General features: G+C 39.0%; 1 protein-coding gene across 1 annotated transcript in view; it reads right to left on the minus strand.

The window, feature by feature from the left end:
• Nucleotides 1-24,512, minus strand: part of OLA1 (Obg like ATPase 1) — a 107,250-nt gene extending 82,738 nt beyond the window's left edge. The window contains exons 1-4 of the mRNA XM_074829142.1: nucleotides 24,415-24,512; nucleotides 24,056-24,156; nucleotides 22,050-22,193; nucleotides 11,552-11,679 (exon numbers count right to left, since the gene is read on the minus strand). Coding sequence (XP_074685243.1) covers nucleotides 11,552-11,679; nucleotides 22,050-22,193; nucleotides 24,056-24,156 — 373 coding nt within the window. The 5' untranslated portion in view covers nucleotides 24,415-24,512. The remainder of the gene's footprint in view (nucleotides 1-11,551; nucleotides 11,680-22,049; nucleotides 22,194-24,055; nucleotides 24,157-24,414) is intronic.
• Nucleotides 24,513-27,586: the final 3,074 nt, after the last annotated feature.

Consider the following 27,586-nt stretch of genomic DNA (forward strand, 5'->3'; position numbering starts at 1 on the left):
GTAAGCTAGGAACCTTGTTTAGTTTGTCTAGGATAAGTAACTTATAACCAGAATAAGAAACCCAGAGCCAGCTTCCTCCTGGTCTTCATTTGCAGTATTTACTCCACTGTTCAGTACACAGCCGTATCACATACGTACATCATGGAAATACCAATACAAGAAATCCAGACAATTAGGGAGAATTTAACTCATACATTTTGAGGGCCAGGAGACCAGTCAGAGCATAAAGTGTATTCAAAATAACTTGCAAGCATAAAGCTCACTACAAATGTAAATACAATGAAGATATGTCCAATGATGTGCACACTTTTAGGAATATGAATTGAACACAAGCCCATGACATGACAAAGTTCTTTTCAATGATATAAAATAAGCTAGGAAGAAAGAGCACTCACAGTGCTCACCACTGCTCTTCTTCACAAGCACTTCAAATATATTTTATCCCTTCTTCAACTAGATTACTGTCATTTCAGATATTTTACTTAAAATTCTTAGACTTTAGTTCCTATTTAAAGAGAAGAAGGTCTCTTGCCTCAAGGTACTAAAAGCTATACGAGTTGTACCTATAGCAGGAGCTGAAGCATCGGCTCCCCTCACCTGGAGGCCACCACTCCCACAGATGATGCACCACAATCACTTCCGCGAGTGCTCCTTGTCTATTTTAATATGAAGTCACCTAATATCACATCAGCCTCATCAATAATTAACTCAGCTCATTTGATACTGACAGACTCACATACTCCCTTGCCACAGTCAACTGGAGCAATGAGGGACAGTGCTGAAGAGCCCCTGAGCACCAACAGTTAACTGCTACCGCTGTTTCCAAACCCAACACAGGTCTATGCCTTCAGCTGTGTTAGGGGGGATGGCTATCTATGTATAAATTGGGAAACAGAGAAGTGCTTCTATGAGCCTATTTCAAAGTTTTCATTAAAATTCTGCATTAAAAAAAAAGGCAAACAACCAACAAAAAAATACCCTAACTTCCTGTCTCTTTTGAGGAATGCACTTTTGAGAAAGCAACTTTCTGAAAGGGAAACTATAATATTATCAGTCTACAGACCACTCACCTTCCTGATACAATCACTGCAGCTAATTAAAGTGATGCTGACAGTCAGCCACTTACCTTTTTCTGTTCCCAAATTCTTACACAGAATTGTTGATTCTACCTTTTCTGAGGTGGCCTTCCTCCAACCAAAGGAAAACAGGCTTTCACATTTCATATTACAACCAGATTAAAAAAAAAGCATTTTTCCCTTCCAGCTTTCAAGAAAGTCCATGGCACAGTGAAGAAGAAATTACTCATAAAGTATTAAACTATCACTGTCTTAAAGGCAGGATACCCTACAACATCATTAAAGACACCCACTCAAACACGTAAACACGTTTCAAAAATAGTTAACTGAACACCCTCTACCACTATCATGTATTGATAATTTCTTTAAAGTATTACAGAGAAAAACTTAAGTCTCATCTGTGTTGCCTAAATAGCAATTATACACTGCCATATGACACACAGAACTATAATAAAAGTAGTTGTAGGTCAAATAATCGCAATGACTCAGTAAAGATAACCTGCCTGGCCTTTATTCTCAGGGGATGGGGGGGTTTACTGGTCAAGTACTTTATGACTCACAGTACAGTATATTAGAAATTTTCTATGTATTCTTTAGAATTGAGAGATTGCCCTTGTAGCTCAGTAGGTAGCTCTCCTGTTTCTGGCCTACGAGGTCATAGCTTTAAGTCCCTGCTGAGGAAACTTAACAAGTTCCATCTATAAATAGAATGGCATTAGATGCTGCTACTCTAGTAAGGGTGGTGGCCTTTAGACAAGAAATTTTTATGTTTTCATCTGTTCCGATAAGAAAAATTGGACATAGAGAAGCACAGGATATTAGGCTAAAGATGAATGACGAAGTGGGCTCCAAAATCCATTGTAACTTCAATTAGCATAAGACTTACAATTCTAGCACTATCAAACTACACTAAAGGCTAGAGAAGAATGCAAGAAAAAAATCTTCCTTCTCAATGAGCATAAGTAATTAACTAAAATTACAGACTTAATATTTGAGACTGAAACCTCCCAGGTACAGTACAATCAAAATTTGACTTGTGATATCAAAGGCACTCTCAATGTAAAACAAACTTTGTAATTTTTGATTGGTAACAAAACGTTTGAACATTCACAGCTCTCATCTTACTCTTTCTGAAGAAGTATATCCTCGAGAGACATTTATTTAACTATCAGGGATTAAAACGATACCACTCTGCAATGTATATTTTTGCTCCTCATACCCATATACGTGGGGAGGCTTATTCATCTCTCAGAATAACAATTACTTGTGACAAATTTAAGAATAAAGGCTATTTAAACCCTTATCTGGGTTTATTTGTGCTTTAAACAGTAGTTACCTGGCCTTAGAAGAATATGGATTAAAGCTCAGTTACCAGTTTCACTCAGCCTGGCAATATAATTTTCTGTTTAATAAAGACAAAGGCTAACTCACTAGAGTGCTGACAATTTTCCAGCACCTTTTCCACAATCTGCACCCACGTGCCCAGAAAAATAAATTCACTCCTCTGTGCGAAACAAAGCTACAAATAGCATACTGCAAACAGTTTTGAGCTACAAACCCTTAAGTTTTGTTCATATATACACACCACAAGGAAAGGAACACCAGCATAAAACAGGAAATGAGGGTGATTTTACAATGTCCCAGAGACACTAATATGCTCAAGAACAATGACAGGTCTTGCAAAATTCTTCTGCAGTAGTTTAGCTTAGGAAGTTATTGTCCTTCCTGTATTCATCTTTTTTCACACCTAAGTGAAAAATCTGATTAGTTAGAAGTTTTCCACAACTGGCCAAATTAAGCTAGCTGATCCTGCACTGGCACATTGAAACAGGATATGGGTGCACAAAATGTCTCCCTCCTGCAGGTTTAGGTTTAGTGGTAGCACTAGCTGAAGCTGCACATCAGAAGATTCACAAGAACGCCATCATGGTCCTTTAATTCCACTACCAACATTTTGGTCAATAGCATACTTCTATCCAAAACACACATATAGTTCTTTTCTGCTCTTCAGATACTTCACCTCTGTAAAGTAGACAACATCAACAGACAACTGCTTTGCAGCATCAGCCTTCATCCTACGGCCTCTTCTCATATCATATTGCAGACTAGGTACATGAGAAACACAATAGCCATTGTACCACACAATAGGATGCCTGGTCTTACCCCTAATCTACTCCCAATTGCACTTGCATCCACTGTCTTCACCGCTGGATGCTGCACAAATGCTTACTCCAATCCTGTGTTGTTATTTCTCAAGAAGCTTCTTTGAGCAGATGTCTATATGAACATTTCTTCTCTCTACCAACGAGCAAAAAGACTGCTGTGCTTCCATCCCTGGATCCAGAGAGAAAAAACCAGCAGTACTAGACAGCACTAACTCTCCAAGATGGCTTAAGGCTAGTACATGACACTAACAAACACTGCGTGTGTTTCCCTGCAACAAATCTTTTGTCAAGGCAGCACTTCTTGAAAATCAGTCTTCCATGACCCATTGCCTACTCCAATCCTTTTTTTATTGGGGATTTTGTGGGTTGCTTTTTTTGCCTGACTTCTGTGTCCAAAAGAAAAAAAAAAAGCTTTATTCAGATGTGCTTCCTTTGGGCTGCTTCATGTTATTTAAAAGGGGAAGGAAGACTTGTATGCACATAGAATTCCTTTATACAACATTGTTGTTTGCTTCAGAACTCAACTTCATCTGTTTTCAGAAGGCACCTTCCCCAGTCTTGTTCATTATCACACAGAACATGGTACGGTATCAAGAGGGTTGCAAAGGCCTGATTAGATTCAGCTAGTGGTTGTTATATGTGCATTCTGCTTCTCCTAGCAGGTGCAACACTGCCATAAAGAGAGGAGAAACCTAGCACTCCACTGCTTCTGCTCGTATCATCTACACAAACAAAAGGTAAAATAAAAGGTAAGCAGCCTCTGAAATAACCTCCTCTACTGCAAAAAAAAGCATTTTCTTTTTATATGAGGAAAAACTAATGATATGCAAATTTGTATGCATCTCTGGGAACATCTTTATCAGCTTCCCTTCCCCTTCAAGGTGGTGGCCTTAGTATGTGAACACTAAGAGGTAAAATTCAAAGATAACACATGGCCTAAGACAAATTACCCCTAGGGTTTGGGATTTTTTGTGACCTGAGATTCTGAAATTGCAACACACAATGCAAAAACAGTCTTGCTAATAAAAATTAGTTCAGTTTTGGTGATGATTTTGCTAAAAGGGGTAGAGGAATGCCATTTTTACAACTTTGGATGAAGTATCCCATGCAAAGTCTTACCCAGAATCAAAACACTTTACAATATTTTACAAAAAAAAACCCAACCAAGCATTAGGTTAATACAATAAAATGCTTCACACAGCCACTTTAATTTGAAAGCTTTCACAATTTCTGGTTTTACTATGGAAAAGTCACCAAAAGCTAACTGAAAGTTTAGCTGAACTGTTAGCTACTCCAAATATTTTATTAAACATTAATTTACTCCAACAAATAAGAAGGAAGAAAAAAAACTCAATAAGAACTATTATCTACTCAATAGCATACAGAAATACATCCTGATTGTATCACGTTAACAAGTCTAATGCGTGCAAGCTATCTGTAAACTTTGAAGTGTAGCAGTGAAACGTTTGTCTTTGTAAATGAGGAACCCTAACTTTTTTCTTTTTTAACAAGTGGCAATTATGTTTAGTAATACAAAAAAAAGAAAACATCTTTAAAAAATTGAACCACAATATGTTGACAACAGTAAAATTTTGCAAGACAGCTATGTTTTCACCTTTTCAAGGTGAATTTTGACATATAAAGATGAAAAACTGCCTTTGGATAGCAGAAGTGACCCAGCCGAGCTACAGCTGCATAAACAGAGTCGCTGTGATTCCCAATGCACAGAATACACATGCTGAAGGGATGAGATGCAACTCATACTTTGTTCACTGAAGTGCTAGTGCAGTGGAGTGTGGCTAAGTGATATCATCATATGCCTCCTCTCTGTAGCAGTCAGCTTCCAGGAACAGCAATCAGCAGGTATGATTTCTTCTTAGAGAACATGGGAAAAAAATGCATTGTGCCTCAAGTCGATAAAAGCTACAGAATGATTAGCATCTTTATACAGAAAATACACACATTTTTACGGAAAGTCAAAAAATAAAGCCAGAACAGAGGATGCATCTTATTCAGTTAAATAACTTTGTTATCACCACTTTGATTTTTACAGGCAAATCAAAGCACTGGCAGTATTACTGCAAGTTCCCAATAACCCTCATGATGATAAAAAATAAAGCTAACACAACTTGATTTTAAATGCTGAGCAAAAATCAGTACAAACATTGTCAAATTCAGTTTTGATTAGTGTTTATCTTAAACAAGAATAAAACTACACTCAGCTCACACAATTCACATCTATCCAAGCTTTAAGTGATAGTAAATTGGTTTAGAAGTTACATAAAACCCTGAAGGAGGCAGAACCAGAGGGTATACTAAACATTTCCAGTTATAACAAACATAAAACTGGAGTAAAAGCAATTAAAGCTTTTTAGGAACCAATTCACATTGGTCACACCCATCACTTCTATAAGACCATGGGGGATGTTTACCTAGCTTCATGGTTCTTTTACTCTTGTCACAAAGAACAAGATTTCACAGGCTATCAGTTATAAAACTCACCATCCTGCCCCTAAAAGGCAGCTACAGCTCCTCTGCCGTGAAGTCAGAGCACTTCCAGGAAGAGGAGCAAAGCAGGAGCCCCCCCCCATCCCTACCTGCCTGAAGTCCCCCAGCACCATGTCCCCATCAGCAGCTCGCATGTTCCTCTGCAGGACTGGAAGACCAGGTGACGGAATGCAGGTGAGCTCTCATTCTTCCACAAAAGCCAATGTTGCCTGCCCTACTGCAAACATGGGGCATCAAACCCTAAGTTTTTTTATTAAAAAGGAGCATTTGATAGCAAAGTACTTTTACAGACAAATTTCCTTCCAATTTCTGTAACTTTGAAGAGAAAGTCTGGATTTCATTAAAGAAACTAAGAGAAAAATGTGGAACATATTTTCCAGAAAACTAGAACTGTGGGACATCATCAGGAAGAGAAACTCAAAAACATGAAGAGCTCTGGCTGTTTAATATTCAGTACATTCAAAAACTCAGAATTGCAGCAGACACTAAATACTGACATCTACCATTTTCTTCACCAAAGCATTATTTGTAATCTGTAAATTTACACTTGTAACAAGGTTGCCATTTTTAGTCTACCATACAAAGAAAGTAATTTTCTACAAGTACTTGTGACTGATATGCCATAAAAGTTGAAAGGTGTTTAAAGCCATGCAACTTGGGAACAAACACTATTACCATCTTCAAACAGCCTGCCTTCTGCCCACAGGAAAACATTGCTGCCTCAGTTAAAACCCTAATACACCTGAAACTTTGAAAATAGAACTGTCAGAAATGTTTCAAATTAAACAGAGAAACTTGGAAGACGAACAAAGCTGTAACTACTTTAAAGCATATATCAGATTACTAAGGTACTAATTCAGTAGATGCCACTATCCAGGACAGAAAACCATTTTAAAATTAAATTCCTGATTCACTAAGCCAATAAGCAAGCAAGTATATCTGAGGTTTTCGTGATTGGATTCAGCCAAAAATAAAATATATCCCTAAGAAACTGGGATAACCACTGAAATATCTTCTTTTTTAGAAAGTGTATTGAAATCAAATGGTTTCTTTTAAATATCAGTAATTTTCAGTTTGTGCACTGTAATAGAAAAAAAACATATATGAAGTATCAAAACCCAAGTATGTATTGCTCTATTCTGTATAGGAAAACTTACTCCCCTTGTCTGCTGAGCTAAGAGAATCTACTTCATACTGTTACTAATCATGTACAAAAAAATACAGTGGTGCTCAACACAAACTTACCTCTCCTTTTACTTGTCCTATTACCCTACCACATGCTGTTTCACACCTGTTGCTATTTCTTTAGATGTATTAAAATATGCCTTGGACATAAAACCAATGTTTCATTGATTTAACGAACACTGTGTCTCCTAGGGAAAGTAACAGTACATCTAGGATATGAAACTTTGAAGGCTGAAAATCCACAACTATTTCAAGGTGGGGGTACTTTCCTTACTTCATTTGAAAAAGGAAAAGAATTAGCCAGACAGAAATGAATCTCGTTTCTCCTCAGCTTTATGCCATGAAATAAACAGTCTAGGTAAACACCACACAGAACTTCCACAGTTCCAATGGAAATGTAATTATAATTACTTTGAGAGTACTACAGCTGCAGCTCACCTATGTGCCCTGTGATGGATAACTGACAGGCAACAACCTTCTTCAAAAACCATCTCATAACACGAAGAGGTAACAACAATGAATTCTGTTACAGCAGCTAAGAAAACCAAACCACGAAAACACACAAACAAACCTTTTGTCCTAAAGAAAACACAGTTCAACACATTCTCAATGAATAAAGAAAACAGGATCAAAACCTTTAGCCTAGGACTATAAGATACCTTCAAGTGACATTCCCAAAGTTTGGCTCATCATACTCAAAAAAGCTCTCCATTCCTAAGCTAGCCACTTCCTTGCCTATCATTACCTTAATTAATACAATTTGAGTGAGTTAATTCTCAAACTGCTTTTTACAAAAATACCAGCTGAACCAAGCTAAGCCAAAGCCTAACAAACCTTTCTTCAACATACTCAGGCTTGCAGACCTTGAAGTCTACAGCACAAACCCCACAATGACCTGCTTCTGACCTTCTGCCTGGCATCCAGAAATGAGAAGAGACCAATTCTCCAAAGGGCTCTGCTTCACATGCTAGCCTTTAACACAGGCAGCAGTAGTGCATACTACAACAGCATAGACAGGGAGCAACAGTTTCAGTGCTCAAAGGTGAAAATTTGTTCCAGATCAACTCAAAACCTTAGTGAAAACAAATGCTACATTTTTCATGCTTGGTGCCCAGATCACTTCCTAGTGCATCTCTTAAGAACATTTTATCATTCTCATCTTCTCTTCATCTTCAGCAACACCTCCTTTCCAGCTTGCTGGCATACAAAGCCTCACCTTCCAGTCCACTGCCTATTCCCCTTTAATAGGAGCAACCTGTCTGGGTTCCTTTTAAGTCAGCTTCTACATGACTGCAGGATTCAGTGCCGACCCACCAGGCTGTAAACTGACAGCCTCTCAGGGCACTGGCTCTTAAAGACACACAGTCCGTTAAGGACTTAGACCAAACCCCAGTAAAGGGCAACAGAGAAGCTTCATACTCTCAGGATTTGGAAAGTTTAAGGATTTACAAAAACAGTTTAGGTAGTTTCTATAACCTGATAGAAGCCATGCAAACTCCAGTTATGCCACAGACTCATACAAAGGGATTTTTAGATTGGAAATAATTTTGACAAGTTGGGGGGTGTAAAAACATTACAGCATATAAAAAAAGCTTTATATATTTTTGTATTATAAGTTGGCATGGTACGTTGAAAACTTTGGTTATAGGTTTTAACTGGAGTTTGTGCTGTGTAACCAATAGATTCTTTTTTTTTTTTTTAATTTACTAGAGGGCTATTACTAGCTTTTAGTGCCAAATCTTCATTTTTATAGTACTGTGGGGAAAGGAAAGTAGAACTAATATGCACTCTTCAGGGGAAAAAAAAAAAAAGTAGTTTCATGTCTCTTAACCACAAAATTTTGCATTAGATTTTTATTATTATTATCCCTAAGTAATATTTTGAAAGATCTTTGTATTTATTGGGCAATCACCACACAGAATTTCTACTTCAGTTCATCACTACCTGGTGTTCTAGCTAAAACATCTGGCAAGAGCAGCATAAGAAGCAGGGTTAAAATTTTAAAAAGGAAGAAGTGCTGTTTAAAAAGTGATTCCATTATCTTTTTTGCTCCCAAAGAAAAACAGCAACAACCAGTTTACAACCATTACATTTCAGAATCCTTGAAACCGTGAACAGGTAACAAATGCAAGACTAGATTAGAAAAAACAGATGTTAATACAAAGTAAGTATCCAAATGGTTTAAAAGCCCACAACAATAGTCTCATTCCTCTTTCAATGTCCAAAGAAAAATACAAATGCTGTTAACCCTTATAATAGCTACCTGAAACAAATGCTTAGGATTATTCAACATATAGATTAAAAAGCATCTTCTCCACTGGCTGTTATCAATCAATTCCTTAACAAGCATTTATGATACAAGTATCAAAACAGAGCAAGTATAAAGTTTATCACTTGTTCTCAATTGTCACCAGGCAAAACAGTAATTACAATCCCAGGATAGCAACGGATTTGGGGAAACTGATCCCCCCTTTTTCCTAGGAATACTCTAGCAATGGTTCTCGGGTAGTTACAAGTATTTAAAGGATAACAATATATTAGTACAGCCTTCACATATGGAACTAGTTGCTAAAACGATGGACAAGTTCAAAAGACTTACTTCACTCTAGCCAGTAAAGATCTGGCCTCACCTTTTCCAAATGTCTTAGTTTTAAATGCTGTCATCTGCTGAGCTACAATCAAGAGCCCATAGTTTTCTATTCTACTGAAACTATGCTTTAACAGAAAATAGTAGTACCAGATACAAAATATAACTTTTCAAAGGAGAAGTAATGCTCCACACACACAAACAGCTATAGATGGCTTCCAGGAAGACCTTAAAAAAGGCCAGTGTTCCCAAAAGCATGTCCTGTTTCTCAACAGTATAAGCCTAAGAACATACCTTTCCTCACAAAGTTTGTCTCACTTGGTTGAAAACACAAAGCAGCACTCTGCCCCAAATCAGTGTCCAGGTATTCTTGATGCATAAAAATTGCATTTGACTGAGGTCTCATACTTACCCATTCAGCAAGCATGCAGACTGTAGAGGCACATCAGTTCACTGCTCTGTATAAATATGTTTCAAAACACAAGCTCATGGGAACAAGGGTTCTAAGCATCTAAATCAGTACTATAAGATAGTAGTAGACCATGCCTTTGGCTTTTGTTTTAGAAACACTGTGCCCACAAAAAAATTTTTGCTCCAATCATCAATTAACAAGTTGGTTTTGTTGTTTATTTTATTCTATTGTTTCATCACTCACTGTATAATAATGGCCAGCCAAAAGACAGCAACAAAGGTATCCAGTTTCCTCAAATCTGCACAGACATTATTAAGCTCAATCTTTTCAGACCAGAAGCCTTTTTCAACACTCGAAGTGTGTTGCAAACCAACATACAGAATCACAGAATCATCTAGGTTGGAGAAGACCTTGAAGATCATCCAGTCCAACCATCAACCCAACACTGACAGCTCCCAACCACACCACATCCCCAAGCGCTATGTCGACCCCACTCCCAAACACCTCCAGGGATGGGGACCCAATCACCTCCCTGGGCAGCCCACTCCAATGTGTATACAATGTGAATACAAATGTGTAAGCCGCATTTGCAAGACCAGGGATCAGTTTCCTCTCTTGGCGGCCTTATATGTCCCCTTTGATTGCTGAACACTGTGTGTTACTCACAACCCAGGGTCTCATGTCACTGACTTGGCTGCTGAGTACCTCAAGCACGCTCCAGTTGCCAGAAACAGAATTGCAAATTTTGAAGGCACAGGAGCATTACAGATATGTGTGTCTGCCTTTCCTTAAGGAAAGGAATGTTTGTGACAGAGGCAGAAGAAAGTGACTTGCCTCTCCCTCTCCCAAATGCTGTCTGGGCATGGGGAATCACTACTCTCTTCCTAGATCAGAGGAAAGCTCTGATGTGTGACTTTTGGAGCACAGTGAATGACTGCCTGCGTTGAGAACTGGACCTATACCTGTGCACACAGTCTCTACACCTTCTTTCTTCCCTCCCCATACCTCATACGCCTTCAACAAGCTTTTAAGTGCCAAGTTTGTAAGTGCTGTTAATAGGCCAGTTCTGTACTGCGGTAATAGGTGATGAAAGAGAGAATCAAAGCCCTTGGTCTAACTGAGAAATGTTCAAATCCACAGATGGAGCGCAGGGGGGACTGTCCAAGACTCAATATAAGTCACACAGAAATCAGGAAAAGGGAAAAAGTGAGTCTTGCCCTGGTGAGGAACAGAATCCCAGAGTCCGCTAATAACTCCAGGTCTTCATTTTCTACTTGCATTTCAGCCTTTCAGCATCACATTCCATTCCTCCTCCTTTATAAAACTAAACAAATCAACTGCCATGCATTCCTGGCAAAAGAAAACAACAAACCATCACCGCAGACTTCCAAAAACCCAGTTCCTTTTTAAGTCTTCAGCACAATGTCAATGAGAAAGACATACCCTGTATATAGCAGAGGATGGGGATTTTCTTGGTTGGAAAAATCCAAAACCTGATGATTTTTAATTGAATGGTAGAAGTTAAAATTGTAATGGATATTTGTTCCACAGTTCTTAATTAGAGTACAACAATTCTGTCCTTAAGCTACAGAGAGAACATATAAATAAGTTTACATACGCATCAGATGAAAGATCCCATCACAGGCGTTAATATGAGACAAGAAGGAATTTCCTAAGCCTTGGCCAGTGTGGGCTCCTTTCACAAGTCCAGCAATATCCACCACATTCAGAAAGGCTGGAATTTTGCTGAAATATAAAAGTTTAATTACTGAAGCATATTAGTCAAAACCTTTGGCACAAAGATAAATTCAGAACATTGAAAACCAACATTTCTTTTTTCTAGAATAAGTTATACATGACAGTAGCTTTCTTCCTTATCTAACATGCAATGTATAAAAGACAAGATTCCCCCCTGCCATGTAAAACAAAGAATTCTTTAATTTCTCTGTCACTATTCATGTAAAATGAAGTTAGTAAACTAGTTTCTAAGCGTGGAATCATACTGACAACTACACAAATAATCAACCAGGCCTAGAACACTGAGGCATGAAGTCAGTCATCTGTAACAAGAAGTTTTCATAGTACCAAAGGGATAAGACACATAAATGGCCATTGCACTCTGCTATTGCACACCTCCTAGATTAGCATTTAGTTCAGTAAGTTAAGCAACTTTCTCAGAAGACAAGAGCATTTTCTTAATACAGGGATGATTAAAACTAGCAGTCATTAGGGTTATGCAAACAATTTGAAAGAAAGCAGAAAACAAGTTAAGATGATGGCATTATAGCATAAACAGCTCTGATATTTTCTACCATAGTTAACAGCAACAGGTTAGCCCACGTGTCTACACAACATTTTATATAGCAACAACAGAATAGTCATGAAGTTCAGATTAGCTTACAAAAAATGGGGAAAAAGCTTTTAGAGCTATGGGAAATGCATATGGCAATTTACAAACTGCAAGCCTTTTATCCTCTGCAGATTCTCAAGCTGTTTTAAAATGAGCAAATAACTTAATGGGCATTAATCTTTTCAGGTATAGTCTAAACCAAATTACTTCTCAAAATCCAGCTGAGTCAGGAAAAAAAAAATCCTAAAACTTTGTGATAAGGTGTTGACTAAAAGCACCTTCATACGGTCTATGCAAATTACAACACCATCATAAACAGTGGCAGAGACAGAACCATGCTGAAATGCTGCAAATTCCTCATTTGCAAAAAAACAGAAACCACACACCATAGTCATGAAGATCTCCAACTTGATGGCTTCAAAATAAATAATGAGAACATTACTTAATTTCCATCAAGCATTTTAAATTATCACCATTGTATTTCACTAGCACTGTGCTAACATTAATACAGGAGTTCACCATTTTACTGACAGTAAGTATAATGGAAAACACCCAAATCCACACCTTTAATAACAACGATGAGAAGGGTGAGATTTACACCACAAAGTCTGCATGAGCATGCAGTGCCACTTTATAAAGCAGTAAAAAGCCTTCTTTTATGGCAAGTGTCCTTCAACATGAGATTCAAATCTAAAGATATGAATTCTGTGGTCTACGTTAAGAGGCCTTTTCCAAAGACCTACCATTGCAGTGCTGCTCACAGACAGAAGCAACCACATAGGTGTGAATAAGTGCTAGGGATGACCTAGCCAGTGACCTCCTAGCCAGCCCTATACAGAAACTTTCTCTGAAGAGCGTTAGTTACACTTCTGAAGTCTTTATTGTCCACAGCCCAAACTGAGCTTTACTTTTATTAGTGTGACAGCATGCTGATAAATATATTTGATTTTTCAAATATTAAAATGTTTGACAGCATGACTGCTGTCAAATCTGTAACAGCAGCAAACTCCACTAGCATCAGAAAACCACCCTTCTCTTCTTATCCTGATGCCTGGTATGACAGCTATGGCCCAGACAGAAAAAGCTGTAGTTATGGAAGTCTATGGATCATTGCAGGCTCAGAGCAACAGGTTTAAGTAGAACAAACCAAGTTTCCTTTTTTTTTTTCCTTTTAGTGCTATCCCACTTCCATTTGACTACAAATAACACAACACAGTTTTAATATTAGCAGATGCGCTGCCTCACTTGAATTGAACTCCCTAATTTGGGAAGAGATGATCCATTAGAGTCTGCCTTAGCATGCAACACCAGTATTTCTGGAAGTGTGGTGACCTAAAAGCAAAAGATCTCATCCTGGTTTTGTTTTTGACCTTCCTCTAACACTTCCCAAAAAAAAGTTATTTCCTTCAAGTAAACTGATTTCACAATACAAGATCTAGACAAAATCTTTTTCTTTACAAAGATAAAGTTCAAAGTATCACTAAACCTGTCAGGTGCAATAAATTAGGAACTTAATGACACATTTCACATCATCAATACCTTTGTGATGCACTTAGAAACAAGCATGAATAGAACACAATAGCCAGAAGGGTGAGTGAAAGTATTTACAACATAGCATGAGTTACTTAAATTCAGGTACACAGTATGTTTGTTGCCTTTTAGCTTTAAACTTCCCTAGGCCCATGAAAAGAAGGACCCATCCTTGGGGAAGACAGATGTTGTACACTGCAAGTTAATGCTGTTGAACGCAGTAGAAGGAACAGAAGTACATTCTGAACTAAACAAACTTTGAAAATGTCACATTTTTGTCCCGCTATGGTGTTCTTAGCAAAAGTTTTTTTTTTTTAAACAGTACACAAACTCAACTGGAAACAGCAAATCCTTAAGTTTAACACACTATGAAGAGTAATGCTCATTCAGAAGACAGAAGCCAGTAACTATTAATGCATTAACCCAGAAACTCCTTTTGCCTGACAGAACCACACAGCTAATACATACCTCAGAAGAAACAGCAGTAACTGCTCAATCAGAACTGTTATAATTCCTTACTTTTTGACACATAACTAAATCAACAGCAAGACAGAAAAATGACACTCTTTAAAGCACTTCTCCATTGTCATTTTAAACTGTGTTTTAAGAAAAACAAAGGTCGTGTTAGAAATGTTCTCCTTCTATGCTCCCCTCATCATTCTGGTAGGATTAACTTCCTGGCCAGCCATCAGAAGAATTCACACTTTCACTACAAAGATGCCACATTAGAGCAAGACAGATACCTTCATATGCAGATGGACCACTATCACCAGAATCAGCCTCATTTGCTAGACAATGGAAAGAAAACCCCAGCACATTTATTTCACAATTGACTAATATAAGCAAGAGAACTTTGAAGGCAAGTATCCGGGTTTCCAGGATGTTTTCTCACCTTCACCTTGGGTACCACAAAGCTAACATTCCAACCAAAATAAAACCATCCCCATTCTTGGCAGTCCCTTTCCTAAGCCTAAATCTCTATTTCATCGTAGAAAGATGAATATGCAGAAAGAGGCACAAACTAGTCACACTAGCCTATGCTCTGAAGAACAGAGTAAGCATTATGAAACAAAATAAACAGAAAACACTGCAAAGAATGGGGGAAGAGTACCTCATATCTCGAGTGTATTCTAGCTCTTCTAAACGTAGAAGACTTAACTGGATTGTTCTTTTTCTTTCCCTCTCCTCTGAACAGATTAATTTCCATTTCTTAAGATTCGTTAGTCAGCATTAGCATAATGTCACTGAGCCTCAAATGATCATCAGGAACAGGTGGCATCAACCGATCATTTGTACAAATCAGCGCAACACCAATCTACCATAAAGCATGTCACAGGAATTTACAATATGAAACAGATTACCAAATCCAGAAGTATCTCTATATTTTAAGCGTAGGCATAATCCTTCGGCAAGGATTCTTCACCTCACTTAGACATGCAGCAACAGTGGTTTGGTGTTAGCATACTACCTTCACTGTATGAGCTACTGTGCAACAAAGAGCACAAGACTCACTGGGCCAAAGAAAGTACAGTTTTGTAGTCCAGTGGTTACGGTATTTATTCAGAAACAGGAGACTTATGAATCCATAGGGTTCCACATTTTGCAGAGGAGGACGACTATTTCTCACCAACGTTGTTTCCAACTTCTGTCCAAAACAGTTATTTAAACAGGCATAAGGAGTTTCTTTACCTGACCTGCTTGTTCAGTACAGTCATACGGAACAGTACAGTGCAACCAGTTACCTTTTTTTCCTTTTAAAAAACACACACACACACACAGTATCTGCAATTTGTTGTGCGTTTTTTTTTTCTCTCCAGAATTTGAGGGGAAGAGGCATACATTTATTTCTTGAGTCTCCACGAGTAATAGTTTAGTTGAGAAACTTTGCAGGCAGCATACACCTGAAGCTTTGACTTAGATTGAAACATGATAACCAAAATGCTGTTTCTCTCCTTGGGTTTTTATTCTTCTAGGTTTCCACAATCTCTCTTCAATTAAAACAATACCCCAATAATTTCTCTGCAGCGTTTACTACAGTGTACTGAAACCTCACATGATGGCTTCAACTAAGTTCAAAATGTAACAATTTTCCAGTAAGCCCAGTTGATAATTCTCATAACACACTCACTTTTCATTCATTTCCTAAATAGTTCAAGAAATTTCTCTCAACTCAAACTCTATTTGATCCTAGGTCCCGCATACCAAAAAGGCCAGATTCTTCAGTATTAAGGTAAAATGTCCAGCTCTCCTTTTCTCTTCAGTAAAGCCAAACATGCTACTCATCTCCTGTCTCCAGCAAGGCTCTTCTGCCTTTAAAAACTGTTACTTGATATCTGCTAGAAAAGGGAAACTTCTTCCTTCCTGAAAATTCATATAACTTAAATAGGAGTCATCCATTTAGAGTTCACAAATGACCTAAAGTAAAAGTAGCAACACAGAAGGAGAACATGTATACGGTGACAACTTCTTAGAAAGCCATTCAACTCTCAGACTGCCCTCAACGCTATTTTGGGCTCATTTCACAGAATCGTCAAGGTTGGAAAAGACCTTGTAGATCATCCAGTCCAACCATTAACCTAACACTGACAGCTCCCAACTACACCATATCCCTCAGCGCTATGTCAACCCAACTCTTAAACACCTCCAGGGATGGGGACTCCACCACCTCCCTGGGCAGCCCATTCCAACACCTAACAACCCGTTCTGTAAAGAAATGCTTCCTAATATCCAGTCTAAACCTTCCCTGGCACAACTTGAGGCCATTCCCTCTTGTTCTGTTGTTTATTACTTGGTTAAAGAGACTCATCCCCAGCTCTCTGCAACCTCCTTTCAGGTAGTTGTAGAGGGCAATGAGGTCTCCCCTCAGCCTCCTCTTCTCCAGACTAAACAACCCCAGGTCCCTTAGCCGCTCCTCGTACGACATGTGCTCCAGAGCCTTCACCAGCTTCATTGCCTTTCTTTCCAAACAGAACAGTTCACAGTCCCTCCCTCTTCCAGGAGACTGTACTTCGTATCACAGCTTCTGCAGTCAATCTTGCAAGCAGTTTTGACCAATGTAAGCAAAACACCTCACAGGGTAATTAAAGGAATCTGCTTCTGAAGAACTAGGTATTGCAGATGAACCCTGGTCACTTCTGTGCAAGAACATCTTCATTAATAGCATTTTATCCACGGTACTGACAAACAAGACTTGAACCTAATAGCACGTGATCCAGAAGCAAAAAATCTGCTCATTAAATTTCACTTATGTGAATTATAAAAAGGTGGAAGATTCAATGTGGATTAAGACACATACTCTGTGTCCCATGTATATACCAAATGCCTGCATTCTCAAACTAGGCAGTAAGTTATTACACCAACAAAATACAGCTTACTAAACTTTGCCTTCTCCTACCAGGCAGAAAAGATGGCTGAAGTCACCAATACTTAAGGTCTTCCGTTCACTGCTGGCAAATTATTCATTTGCAATGCTAGAACAAGCATCACAGCCAAGTTGATTCACACAGGCTCAGAACTAACCAAGGAGCAGGCAAACTCAGTAACACCAAAGAAAGAAGCACATTAACAAAAGAATATACTTGCTGATTTTCCATTGTTTTCTGTAAAAAATGGCATTCTCTTACAGATGCTGATATGCCAGAGTTACATCCAGATAAGTTATTTGTGTTATATTCTCGAATTACAGGTGGTTTTCATTTACATAAATGCTCTTTTTAAACCTAGAGTAAGTCCCACATGATGTCATTCAAGAAGTCCCACTGCTGATCTGGTTTCTAAGTAGTACTTTCCACCAATTACATAATTTTCACTTCAAAACTTGAGTATCAAGTATTTGAGTATGCTATCCTACAGTAAGTTCCAGAGAACTTGTATTTAGTTTAGATAGGACTTCCACAACCTACAAAAGGGAACTTAACCAGATTTAGTTCAGTAACCATTTCTTGAGCACCAAAGATCTTTATGCATGAATTTTAACAATCTACAATGCAACAGAACAAACCAAAGCAATTTCCTGACAAAAAAAGACAGAGATCCTGAAGTACACTGGACAGTGCTAGAGCTGATAAAGAGTAGTTGCACTTTACATATTATCCTCCTGTGAGACAACCAGGACTGCTTTAAAATTTAAGTTTGGAAAAGATATCCAAGATAGATTAAAACAGTCCAAGTTAAATAGAAATGTTTGTGGTTGTAATAAACACTGTGTTTTGAGAACACAGTGCAAGGCAATATACCCGCTTACAGGTACAAACAAGGAATTAAATGAATACTGGTAACCTGAGAAAGGATGAACCAAACTACTTACATTTTACTCATTACTGTTTATAATCTCATTTGACTTTAACCAGAGGAGGAAGCAGAAACATAGACTTTAAAATCACTTTTTTTATTAATGTTTTCACATGGATTGATTACTATCAGCCAATACAGTCCTTCAGTTTTAACTATTTGCTGTTAAAACATAGTTTAAGCTTACATTGCTTCTATCTAAGTATTTCTTTTAGTTAATCATATAGTTTAAAGAAGAAAGAATGCAAATAATTGCAGTGAGATTATTTGGGGCACAAAATTAAAAAAAAAATAAGAAAAGAGGAGAGGAAATAAAGGAAATAAGTGAAATTTAATTAGCAGATTTTTTGCTTCTGGATCACGTGCTATTAGGTTCAATTCGATTCAAACCTCATTTTGAGGCTTGAATCAAATGTCACCACCAAGATGCATCTCCTGTCAGGCACTGTACACTACAGCCGTGGTAGTATGCAGGACTGTACGGGCTAAGCCTTGTGGGTATATATACTCAGAGGCTCTCAAGATATTTGTGAGTTATGACACAAATCACTTGTCCAAATGACATCAGTTTGACATACTTACACTAAAAAAATATTTTTAGGCTTGGGGTGATTAAGCAGCATCTTAATGAAATTTAGAACAAAAAAAAAATGCATGAAAACAGCTTTATTAAAGCTTTATTAAGTTACTAAAATTTCTTTAGATGTGCTACACACAGTTCCTTTTTTGCATAAGAAACCCATCACTTCTAAACACAAAATGTCCCTTTAAAAGATTAACTGCAGTACACAGATCAGCTGTTTCTAGCTTCCAATTCCCTATTTTCAAGGCAGGAACTAGCTGCTGAGATGAAGAACACCTCTTTCATTTTACAACTAGCAGATCTCCTCCTCTACTACCTGCTTAAGAGTCATATATTTGGGGGGGGGGGGGGGGGGGGGGGGGGGAAACACCTTTCTAGTTCCTGCTGAAGTGATTCAGTTCAAAGAAAATATTCTCTTTCCAATTACTAAACTGGAACTAATTAAATCATTAATCTGAAAGTACCCATATTGGGGTAGAACAACAAAACAAACAGCCAACAGTCTTTCCTTTCTGAAAAAGCTACATGTTGGCACAATGTAACAAATATGAGTTCTCACTGATTATTATATAAAATTTAAAACAAACAAGTAGTTTAAATATATAAATTAAGTTAGTAACAAAATATATACTAAGAACTTAAAATAACAAGCATTCAGAATTATTTTTAATATATTAAGTCTCTTTTTAAGATCCACATTTTCATTCACACCAGAAGTGAGCAACAGGTGACGTGAAAGCTCAAGGAAATTTGCTCATCTATTTCATTTGGCAGCAACATAGCAGTTTTTTACTGGAATCCACCTTCTGTGTACAGCCTGTATCACTGAACTTACTTATTGTAAACAGTCATATACATCATCTACTGCTGCAGAAAGAAAAAAAGCACAGGTTGTAAGTTCTGGCAGCGTACCTTAATCTATTAAGTACAGATTTTTTACATAATAGTCTCTAAATTGTTGCCTACATGATTTCATTTACAAACATTTACATTTCCAATTAAGTAATACCAGTCAGCTTTCAGCATGGGCTAGCAAGTAACTGCACACCAGTCCCGTCCAAGCTGCTGCTTTCTTGTTTTGGAGATTGGAAGGGATCTTCAAGCAACAAATGGTACCTGAGGAGCCTAACTCTATCTCTGATGGCAGAATGGCCTCAAACACATACTAGCAACATTCTCAGCAATAGAGTCCATCTCTCTGTAGCAGCAGCAACCTCAGCTCAGTGTGACAGACAGCAACAGCCAGCCTGGCCCAGCCCCACTCTTCCCTTCTCTCACTCACAGCAGGCATCAAGGCAAGATCACTTTGGCCTGTCATACACTATTTTAGTTAAGACAAAGTCACCTTTCCCCCCCCCCCCCATTTCCCAACAACGACTGCAGTTCTGTGATGACTAAGTGTAACATATGGGAAATAAAAACCTGAATGCTTTGGATTTTAAAAGACAAAATCTTGAGGCTAGACAAGAGTCTAATTTAAAGAGAATTCGCTGTTTATAAAACATTCTGCGTGCACAGATTGATTACGTCTACTAATTCAAACAAGTAGAAAATTAACACAGAACATACTACATAAAGATGAAGAACAAAATCAAGACTACACAAGAGAAATTAAGGAATTTAAATTACAATTCAGTTGTGTATCTTCATGACCATAAGCCTTCTTTTTCTGAGTTAGTCTCAGACAGATAAACACAAACAGCCCAAGAAGAGTTACCTCAGTCCACTGTGGTACTGAATTACCACTAATTGTCACTGCTTTATTACTCTTATAGTGAAATATTAAAAACATATAAGCAGCATAAGCAAATTCAGGAGTTATAACTACCCACTAATCTCCACATCTGTTTATTTTAAGTAACAAATACTCTTAAAAATGTCTCTTACAGAAGTCAAAAGAACATTCAAATGAAAGCTGATTTACTATTTATATCCAGCTTATTATCCAATTCAGTGTATTTTCATTAATATTTAAGAGTGATTTTTTTTCCAGAAAGAGAGAGAGTTGCAAGTGGGAGAACACGCACACAGGTATTTACAATCTTAGCACTCCTTGTAAGGATAGATGGCCAAAAGCCGGATGAGGGGAGAGGTAATAATCTGTCACTTCAACTATTAGGCAGTTGTAGCTAAGTGAGAAGAAAAAGAGATTATTGATGGGGCCAAAGCAGCAGTAACACTACAATTTAAAACAAATTTGTCAACAAAACTTAAAAGCCACACCATTATCCCTGCACAATCAACAGCCAGAAAGTTTTGTCTCAAATTCAGCAGTTTTGTTTTACAATCCATACAGTAACAAGTATCCTTAATACTCACTTGAGCAGGAAAAACAAGATAACATGTTACAACAATCCACCTAAACAGCTCCATATTAATGCATTTTTCAGTATTTAAAAAGTGCACAGGAATTACAGACAGAGTCAACTTGTTTGGACCTGAAAATTAAGTTAACAAATGGATTTTTAATCAGTGACTAATCAATCTGTTTTAACTGTGGGTGTGATCTGACTAAAACTGAGGCCCAAGTGTTGAACAGAAGCACAGACCTGCATGCTAATTTGCACCATGATTCATGTACACTCACTTAATTCAAGATACCTCTGCAAGTAACTGCAAACTGAAATTAACAAGTCACAAGTGGCTATTTAAGTTTCTGTTTTCTGAAAGCACCTTAAATTTTGCTGTTCAAGCAAAAACCCAGATCCCACACTGAACATATAGAGCAGATTACTGAAACAGTCAATAGCAAAAACCATTGATGTGACAAAATACATTCCTAGAATACAGAAACAATTAGAAGAGACATATTGTAGGAACACCCCTGAATATACCAGGTAACAAGCAGCAGAGTCTATAAAAAGGAGAGAAAGAGTCAGGGAAAAAAAGGCTGCCCATAAAGCTTACTGTCAAAAGACTGAGGGCACAGGTATGTTGACAGATATTTGTTTGGCTACCTACAGCATGTACAATATTCCGAACGATACAAAATAGAGAGCAGAAATTTTACAAATGAGCAATCTCATGGCATGTTAGGTATGTCCACTACTGTTCATTTTCCAAATCTCTTCAGAAGATCCTCCAAGACACCTGGAAGCCACTACCTTCAAAGACGGGAAGACCAAGCACCAAACGGTACTGAGCAATGACTAGCAGCTCCTAGATTTCTCATTCTCAAACCACAGCGGTCATATGGGGGGAAGGTATAATCCAGGTACTTATATAATCTCACATTCTAAAACAGATGTCAGTAAAAACTTAATTACAGATATTATAGCTGCATTAAACTTCTATGAAAACTTTGGGTACAGTAATACTATTTCAGCTGCTTCACTGAAGAAGAATATTAAGAATTTGAGTTACCTTGGAGGTTTGTGATACTGGCATAGGAAGTCGAATCTATCATCTGGCACAGGTACTCGACTCTCATTTGGATCAATAGTACAGAAAGGAAAATTTTCTGCTGCCGCTTGACTCTTTGTTAAAACATTGAAAAACGTTGATTTCCTATAAATGAAATACACACATTCGTAAAGAAGTTCAAGTTAAAAGCATTTAAAAGTGCTGGACAGAAATACACCTTATTCCAACTCAAAAGCAATACTGAACTTTACTTCAAGAACAACGACCACTGCCCTGATTCTAGTACAAGACACTTTCAAATACGCATACGGAGGGTCCCATTGAAACCTAATGATGTTCACACCTCTTCCCTGCCCTTGAAAATTCCCCTAAGTGTCTATATGGCATGTATCAGTTAAAGAAATTAATTCAAAAGCAAAGCACAGCTCTACCAGCCACTACTCATTTTCCTCAAGCACAAAGTGAGAAACCGATAAGGATGCTTGAAACTTAATTCTGAGTGGACTAGTTTTTGCCAAGACTCACCATCTTTTTCCACAACTGTATTGCTTCTTCAGATTTATTTATGTATTAACACAATTTCAGTATCTAAGCAATGAAAGTCAACAATCAGGAGAGGAAAAAAAGGGGCATGAAAAGCAAACCACGTCAGTTAATCAATTACAAGTAATCTTTTGTGCATATGAAGATATAGTTCTACTTTATCAAACATTTGTCATCCTTGTTAAATACCAATGGAAAAAAACTTACAAGTGGTATCAAGGAAAAAAGAACATTTTCACTTAAACCAAGTAGCAGATGATTTTGTTAGTTGGCATTTCTTAAATCAGAAGAGAGCAATTCTTGAGTTATTGCTAAGAAAAGTTCTTAATCAACTGCTGGATCTCATACTATAAATATTACGAGGTTTGGGGTTTTTTTAGTTCCACATAATTTCTCAGCCACTGGGAAAAAAAAGATTCTGAAAGCTGCCCTGCATACTGCCAACACACTCAAAAGACAGTTACAATTTTCTTTGCAAGTTACATCATAACTTAACTGGAAATGCTATTTTTCCCCATTGACATGCTATGCACTGTTACTGCTAATTACTTCCTTTCTGGCGTACAACTTACCTACACCCTGAAAAATAAAGTAAATTATAATGAAGAGACAAAAAAGCAGTACTTATGGCTCTGAAACATGCTCAAAAACCTCCTTTAATTTTTGTAAAGATTTTCAGAATGCTGAGAACTTCTTTTAGCAAATAGGATACACAAATTAGTATCAATAGTTTCACACAGATATTATACCAATAGTTTCACACAGATATTCTCCAGATAATTCATCATCCTTTTTAAGTGCCTTAAGTACGGCTCCTTTGAGGAGCCATAACTACAGACGAGAAGCGTGCCAGAGAACGATTATCTTCCATCATCTCTCCCTAACTATAACTTACACAACTTTTTTCATTACAAACTCTGAAGAAGTTTCAAGAATGGAAGTCCTTCAGTACTAATGACACTTAGGGTATCATTGATTCCTTCCTGGGCACATCTTCATCTCCAAAAACATTAAATATAAAATGAATTTTTATGCATGTGCACGTGTGCACGTGTATTTGCATAAAAACGTGTATTACACATATACAACAGCAAAAGTAAATCAAAAACCGTAGTATTTTACAAACCGCAGCGATTAAGACTTTTAATTCTTCACTATTATCTTGTCCAGACTTGTACATACCAGCCTCACGCTACCCGAGCAGTTCACATCGCTCCACCTAGAAGTAGTTCAAGCTAAAGATGTTAAGTCTACCCCTGAGCAAAAACACTTAGATCGTATCCTTCAGCTCGCAGACGGGTCTCTAGGCGCCTCTCTGCACCCAGAAAGCGTGTCAGGTCACTCACTCTACCTGGAGCAGAGGCAAACTCGGGGGGAGCGGGGGGCCCCAGCCTGCCGGCCGGCCCCGACCTGCTCCTCCACCCCGCCGCCGGCCCCAACCCCGCGCTCCCCTGACCACCTACCCCACGTTCGGCAGCCCGACGATCCCGATCTTCAGGGACGTCCCAAACCTTCCGATGATCGGGTGCGATTTAACCCCGTCGCCTCCCTTTTTCGGAGGCATCTGAAAGCACAGAGCAGGGCACGCTGAAGGCCTCCGCGACAGCCCCGGCTCCCGCCGCACACCCTCCAACCTCGACTCCTCCCGGAGAGGGACGCTCCCGGCAGAGCGCGGCGGCCGAGCTGGGGCCTCCGCCTCGAAAAGGCCGAGGAGAAACACCCGCCCTGGCACAGCGGCTGCTCCCCCGCCGCGCTCCCGTCGCTCCGCCGGGGCGACGAGAGGCCGGGGAGGGGTGGGGGGAAGCGGGCGGGCTGGGCTCACCTCGGCTGGGCTGGGCTCAGCTGGCGGAGCGGCCCCCGCCTGAGAGGAAGAGGCGCGAGCGGCCCCTCGCACGCGGACGCGCCGGCGGAAGAGGCGGGGCCGCGGCCGCCCATTGGCGGGGAGCGCCGCGAGGGGAAAGGTCGCCCCGGGGAGGGCGGGGCCGCGCCGCGCCGCGCCTCCGCGCCTCGCCAGCGCCGCCCGCCAAAGCCCTGACGCGAGGTTTGGTGGCGGCGGCAGCGAAGGTCGTCGTTAGAAAAAGTGGCTGAGCATTACTCAGATACGGCACAGTCAAACGGAATGGCGTTTACCTAATCAAGTACAATGCGTATAAACAGCAGCTCGTTTACTATAAAGCGACCTGCAGAAGCACATATACGAGTTTTAAAAACAGCATACACGGAGGAAAGACGACTATGTTCCACAAGATACTCACAAATCTTATAATTTAATATAATCTAAACATGTTTCCTTCATTAATAATAAATTACTATTTAACCTTCTTGGCTAAAACCCAAAAGCCTCAATACAAACATACAAAACAGGAGTGGTAGGAACTGATGTTGATGTTTGTCTGCTGTAATTGCAGAAATCCAAGGCCTCAGCTGTGCCGGTTCCTCCCCATGCTCCCAGTTCCATGCCGTGCAGCTCTGGGGCTCGGGGCAAGGCCAGCACTGGTGACTTGTTGGGCTCCCAACACCTGCGGTTGGTGGGAGGGCTGGTGGCCACAGCAGCGAGCCCTGAGGAGAACACTGGCCACCCAGAGCCTTCATTCCTGGAAGCAGCAGGTGTCCCCCATCTCCATCCCCCCTCCAAAAAATCAGTGAGGCACAGAGCCATGCCTCTGGGAAGCAGTGCCAAGTGGTGAAATTGATCAAAGAAAGGCGAAGGTGCAAAAAAACCCCACCAAACTGGGGCTGCCTGAGGTACAAAACCAGTCTGAGGAATCCACGCAGAAAAGAAGCACCCTCCCAGGGTTCCTCACTCTCTCATGCCCCAGGAGTAGAACAAGGCCTTCGGGTAACGAAACTCACTTAGGTTTACTCTTGTGGCCGTTGCATGTAACCCTTTCTCGAGGTGGGGTTCCCTGGCAGGCACACAGTGTGGCAAGAAGCCACAAACGGGACAGGCAGGAGAACTCTGCAGCCCTGAGCGTGCAGTGCAATGGGCTGTCAGGGTTTTTTCCCATCACAGCTTATAAGAGTTACCTTGTTACCTGCTGTCAGGACTCCCAGCTACTTTACAAAAGTGAGTATTTGCATCCTTCCTATACAGAAAAATGGAATGTGAGGAAAAGTCTTTTCATTTCCCAGGCCTGGTGTCTCAGAGCTGGAGGCAAGAGCAGAGCCCCAGGCACAGTTGCTGCAGGTGAGTCCAATCTCCACCTCCAGAAGAGGAGCACTAAACCCTGCTGTGGTTCTTCTGTCCATCAGAATCTGCCAAAATAGGCAGGAGGAAGTAAAAGGGGTCTGCCAGAGTTTACAATTGTGCTAGAAAAATTATCTCCACACAGTGGTTCCATTTAACCTGTAAATAGGAATTTAGCGTAATGAGCGATCATTATTATAATAATCCGCATTTTTGCTGTTTCAGCAATGGCTCTAGAAAATCAATTTTGCTGTCCCTAAGAAGAACAACACAGGAATGCAAAGCCTGTTTATTCAGTCTTCAGATGCAAGGCTAGATTTGACCTGTGGGTCAGTTCTGTGAAGAAGTGACCTGTTTCAGAAGTCAATGTTTCTAGCAGGTGTTAGGTAACACAGCATGTAAATTTAGGGCTGCACTGACAGTTCTCAGAATAAAGATTTTTTTCCATTTGCTGTTTCAAACAAACAACTATATAGTTTTAATCTGTAAACAGAATGAAGATAGTTAACCAGCTGTAAGAGTCATTAAGATCATCAATCCCTGCATAGCATTATTTTGATTAGATAATTTGTACAGAAAGAAAGATTTTCAATTAATATGACTCAATAATGATCACACCTTGTCTGCATTCTGTGTCTGGATCAATTTTTTCATCTGTCATAAGTCTGTGCTAATGTTATCTTCAGAAACTACTGAGAATGTAAATTAGTTGTATGTGCAATTTCCTTTTGCGAGTCTTTTAAAATATCTTAACTGAAAAAGAATTCCTTTTTCATCTAACTTTGTCAAAGTTCTGTTAAAAGAATTTGTCAAAAATAAATAAATAAGTCTTCAGCAAGAAAACAACAATTCTCTCAACCTAAATTGGCCCTGTCAAAATATGTGATGCTATTATTTAGGATGTCCTTCTCTATAGGCTTTTTTAGTGAACGTGAGCTCCAAAAGCTTTCTGAGATGATTATGGCTTGCAAGAAAACTGTGAACAAGAACCTGGACCCTTGTGGAAATAATAACATAAATGAAAGGGAAACATCAAGGCACAAAGAGTAATGCTGTTCACTGCAAGTAGAGATGTGGGCTCAAATTTCCTGGTCTTCTGTTTCGCGACCCAACAATCCCGCACCAGAGCAGGAAGCACTGGAAAGGTGGAATACCCAGTGCCCAGAGGGGTTCCCTGAGCAGTGCCCTGAGCATCCGTATGCTTTTTGGATTCAAAGGAGCGCTGGTGGTTGGGCACACTACTAGATTTTTGTTCATGCTTATCTAGATATTTATAAAGATGATGTATGGTCAAGAGGAGCCGATTGTAAACACATTAGGATTTATTTATAAAAAAATCACGTGGCAATTTAATAAGTAAATAACTAATAAACAATGCTCCTATGGAGAGAATGATCTGGGAATAAAATAGAGATTTCAAGAAGAAAAGATGAAACATTTAGACTCTATGAAAAATAAAATGTGGAATGTTATAGAAGTCAGCCCAGAACTCTTCAAAAAAATTAAAGACATTTTCTTTAACTCAGTCTCTGCTTCTCTGAACCATTAAAGACAGGCACCATCAAGTGTTTGCCTGCTAAGAAAATTGAAGGAGAGAAGGCAGTAAAAACTGTTCTTATAGCATGTCCTATTTTAAGTCCATAAGATAAAATTCTCAAAACTTGAAAAACACCAGAGTGAAGGAGTCAAGGTGAGAGTATCATCAGATTATATATCATCTCTGCCACAGTAAAAGGAATATAATCTTGAACATTAAAAAAAAAAAATCTTTTTTTTTCTTTTTCTAAGAAAGGAGACTTTTACTAAA

The sequence above is a fragment of the Strix aluco genome, chromosome 6 (assembly GCF_031877795.1).
Source record: "Strix aluco isolate bStrAlu1 chromosome 6, bStrAlu1.hap1, whole genome shotgun sequence".
Classification (NCBI taxonomy): Eukaryota; Metazoa; Chordata; class Aves; order Strigiformes; family Strigidae; genus Strix; species Strix aluco.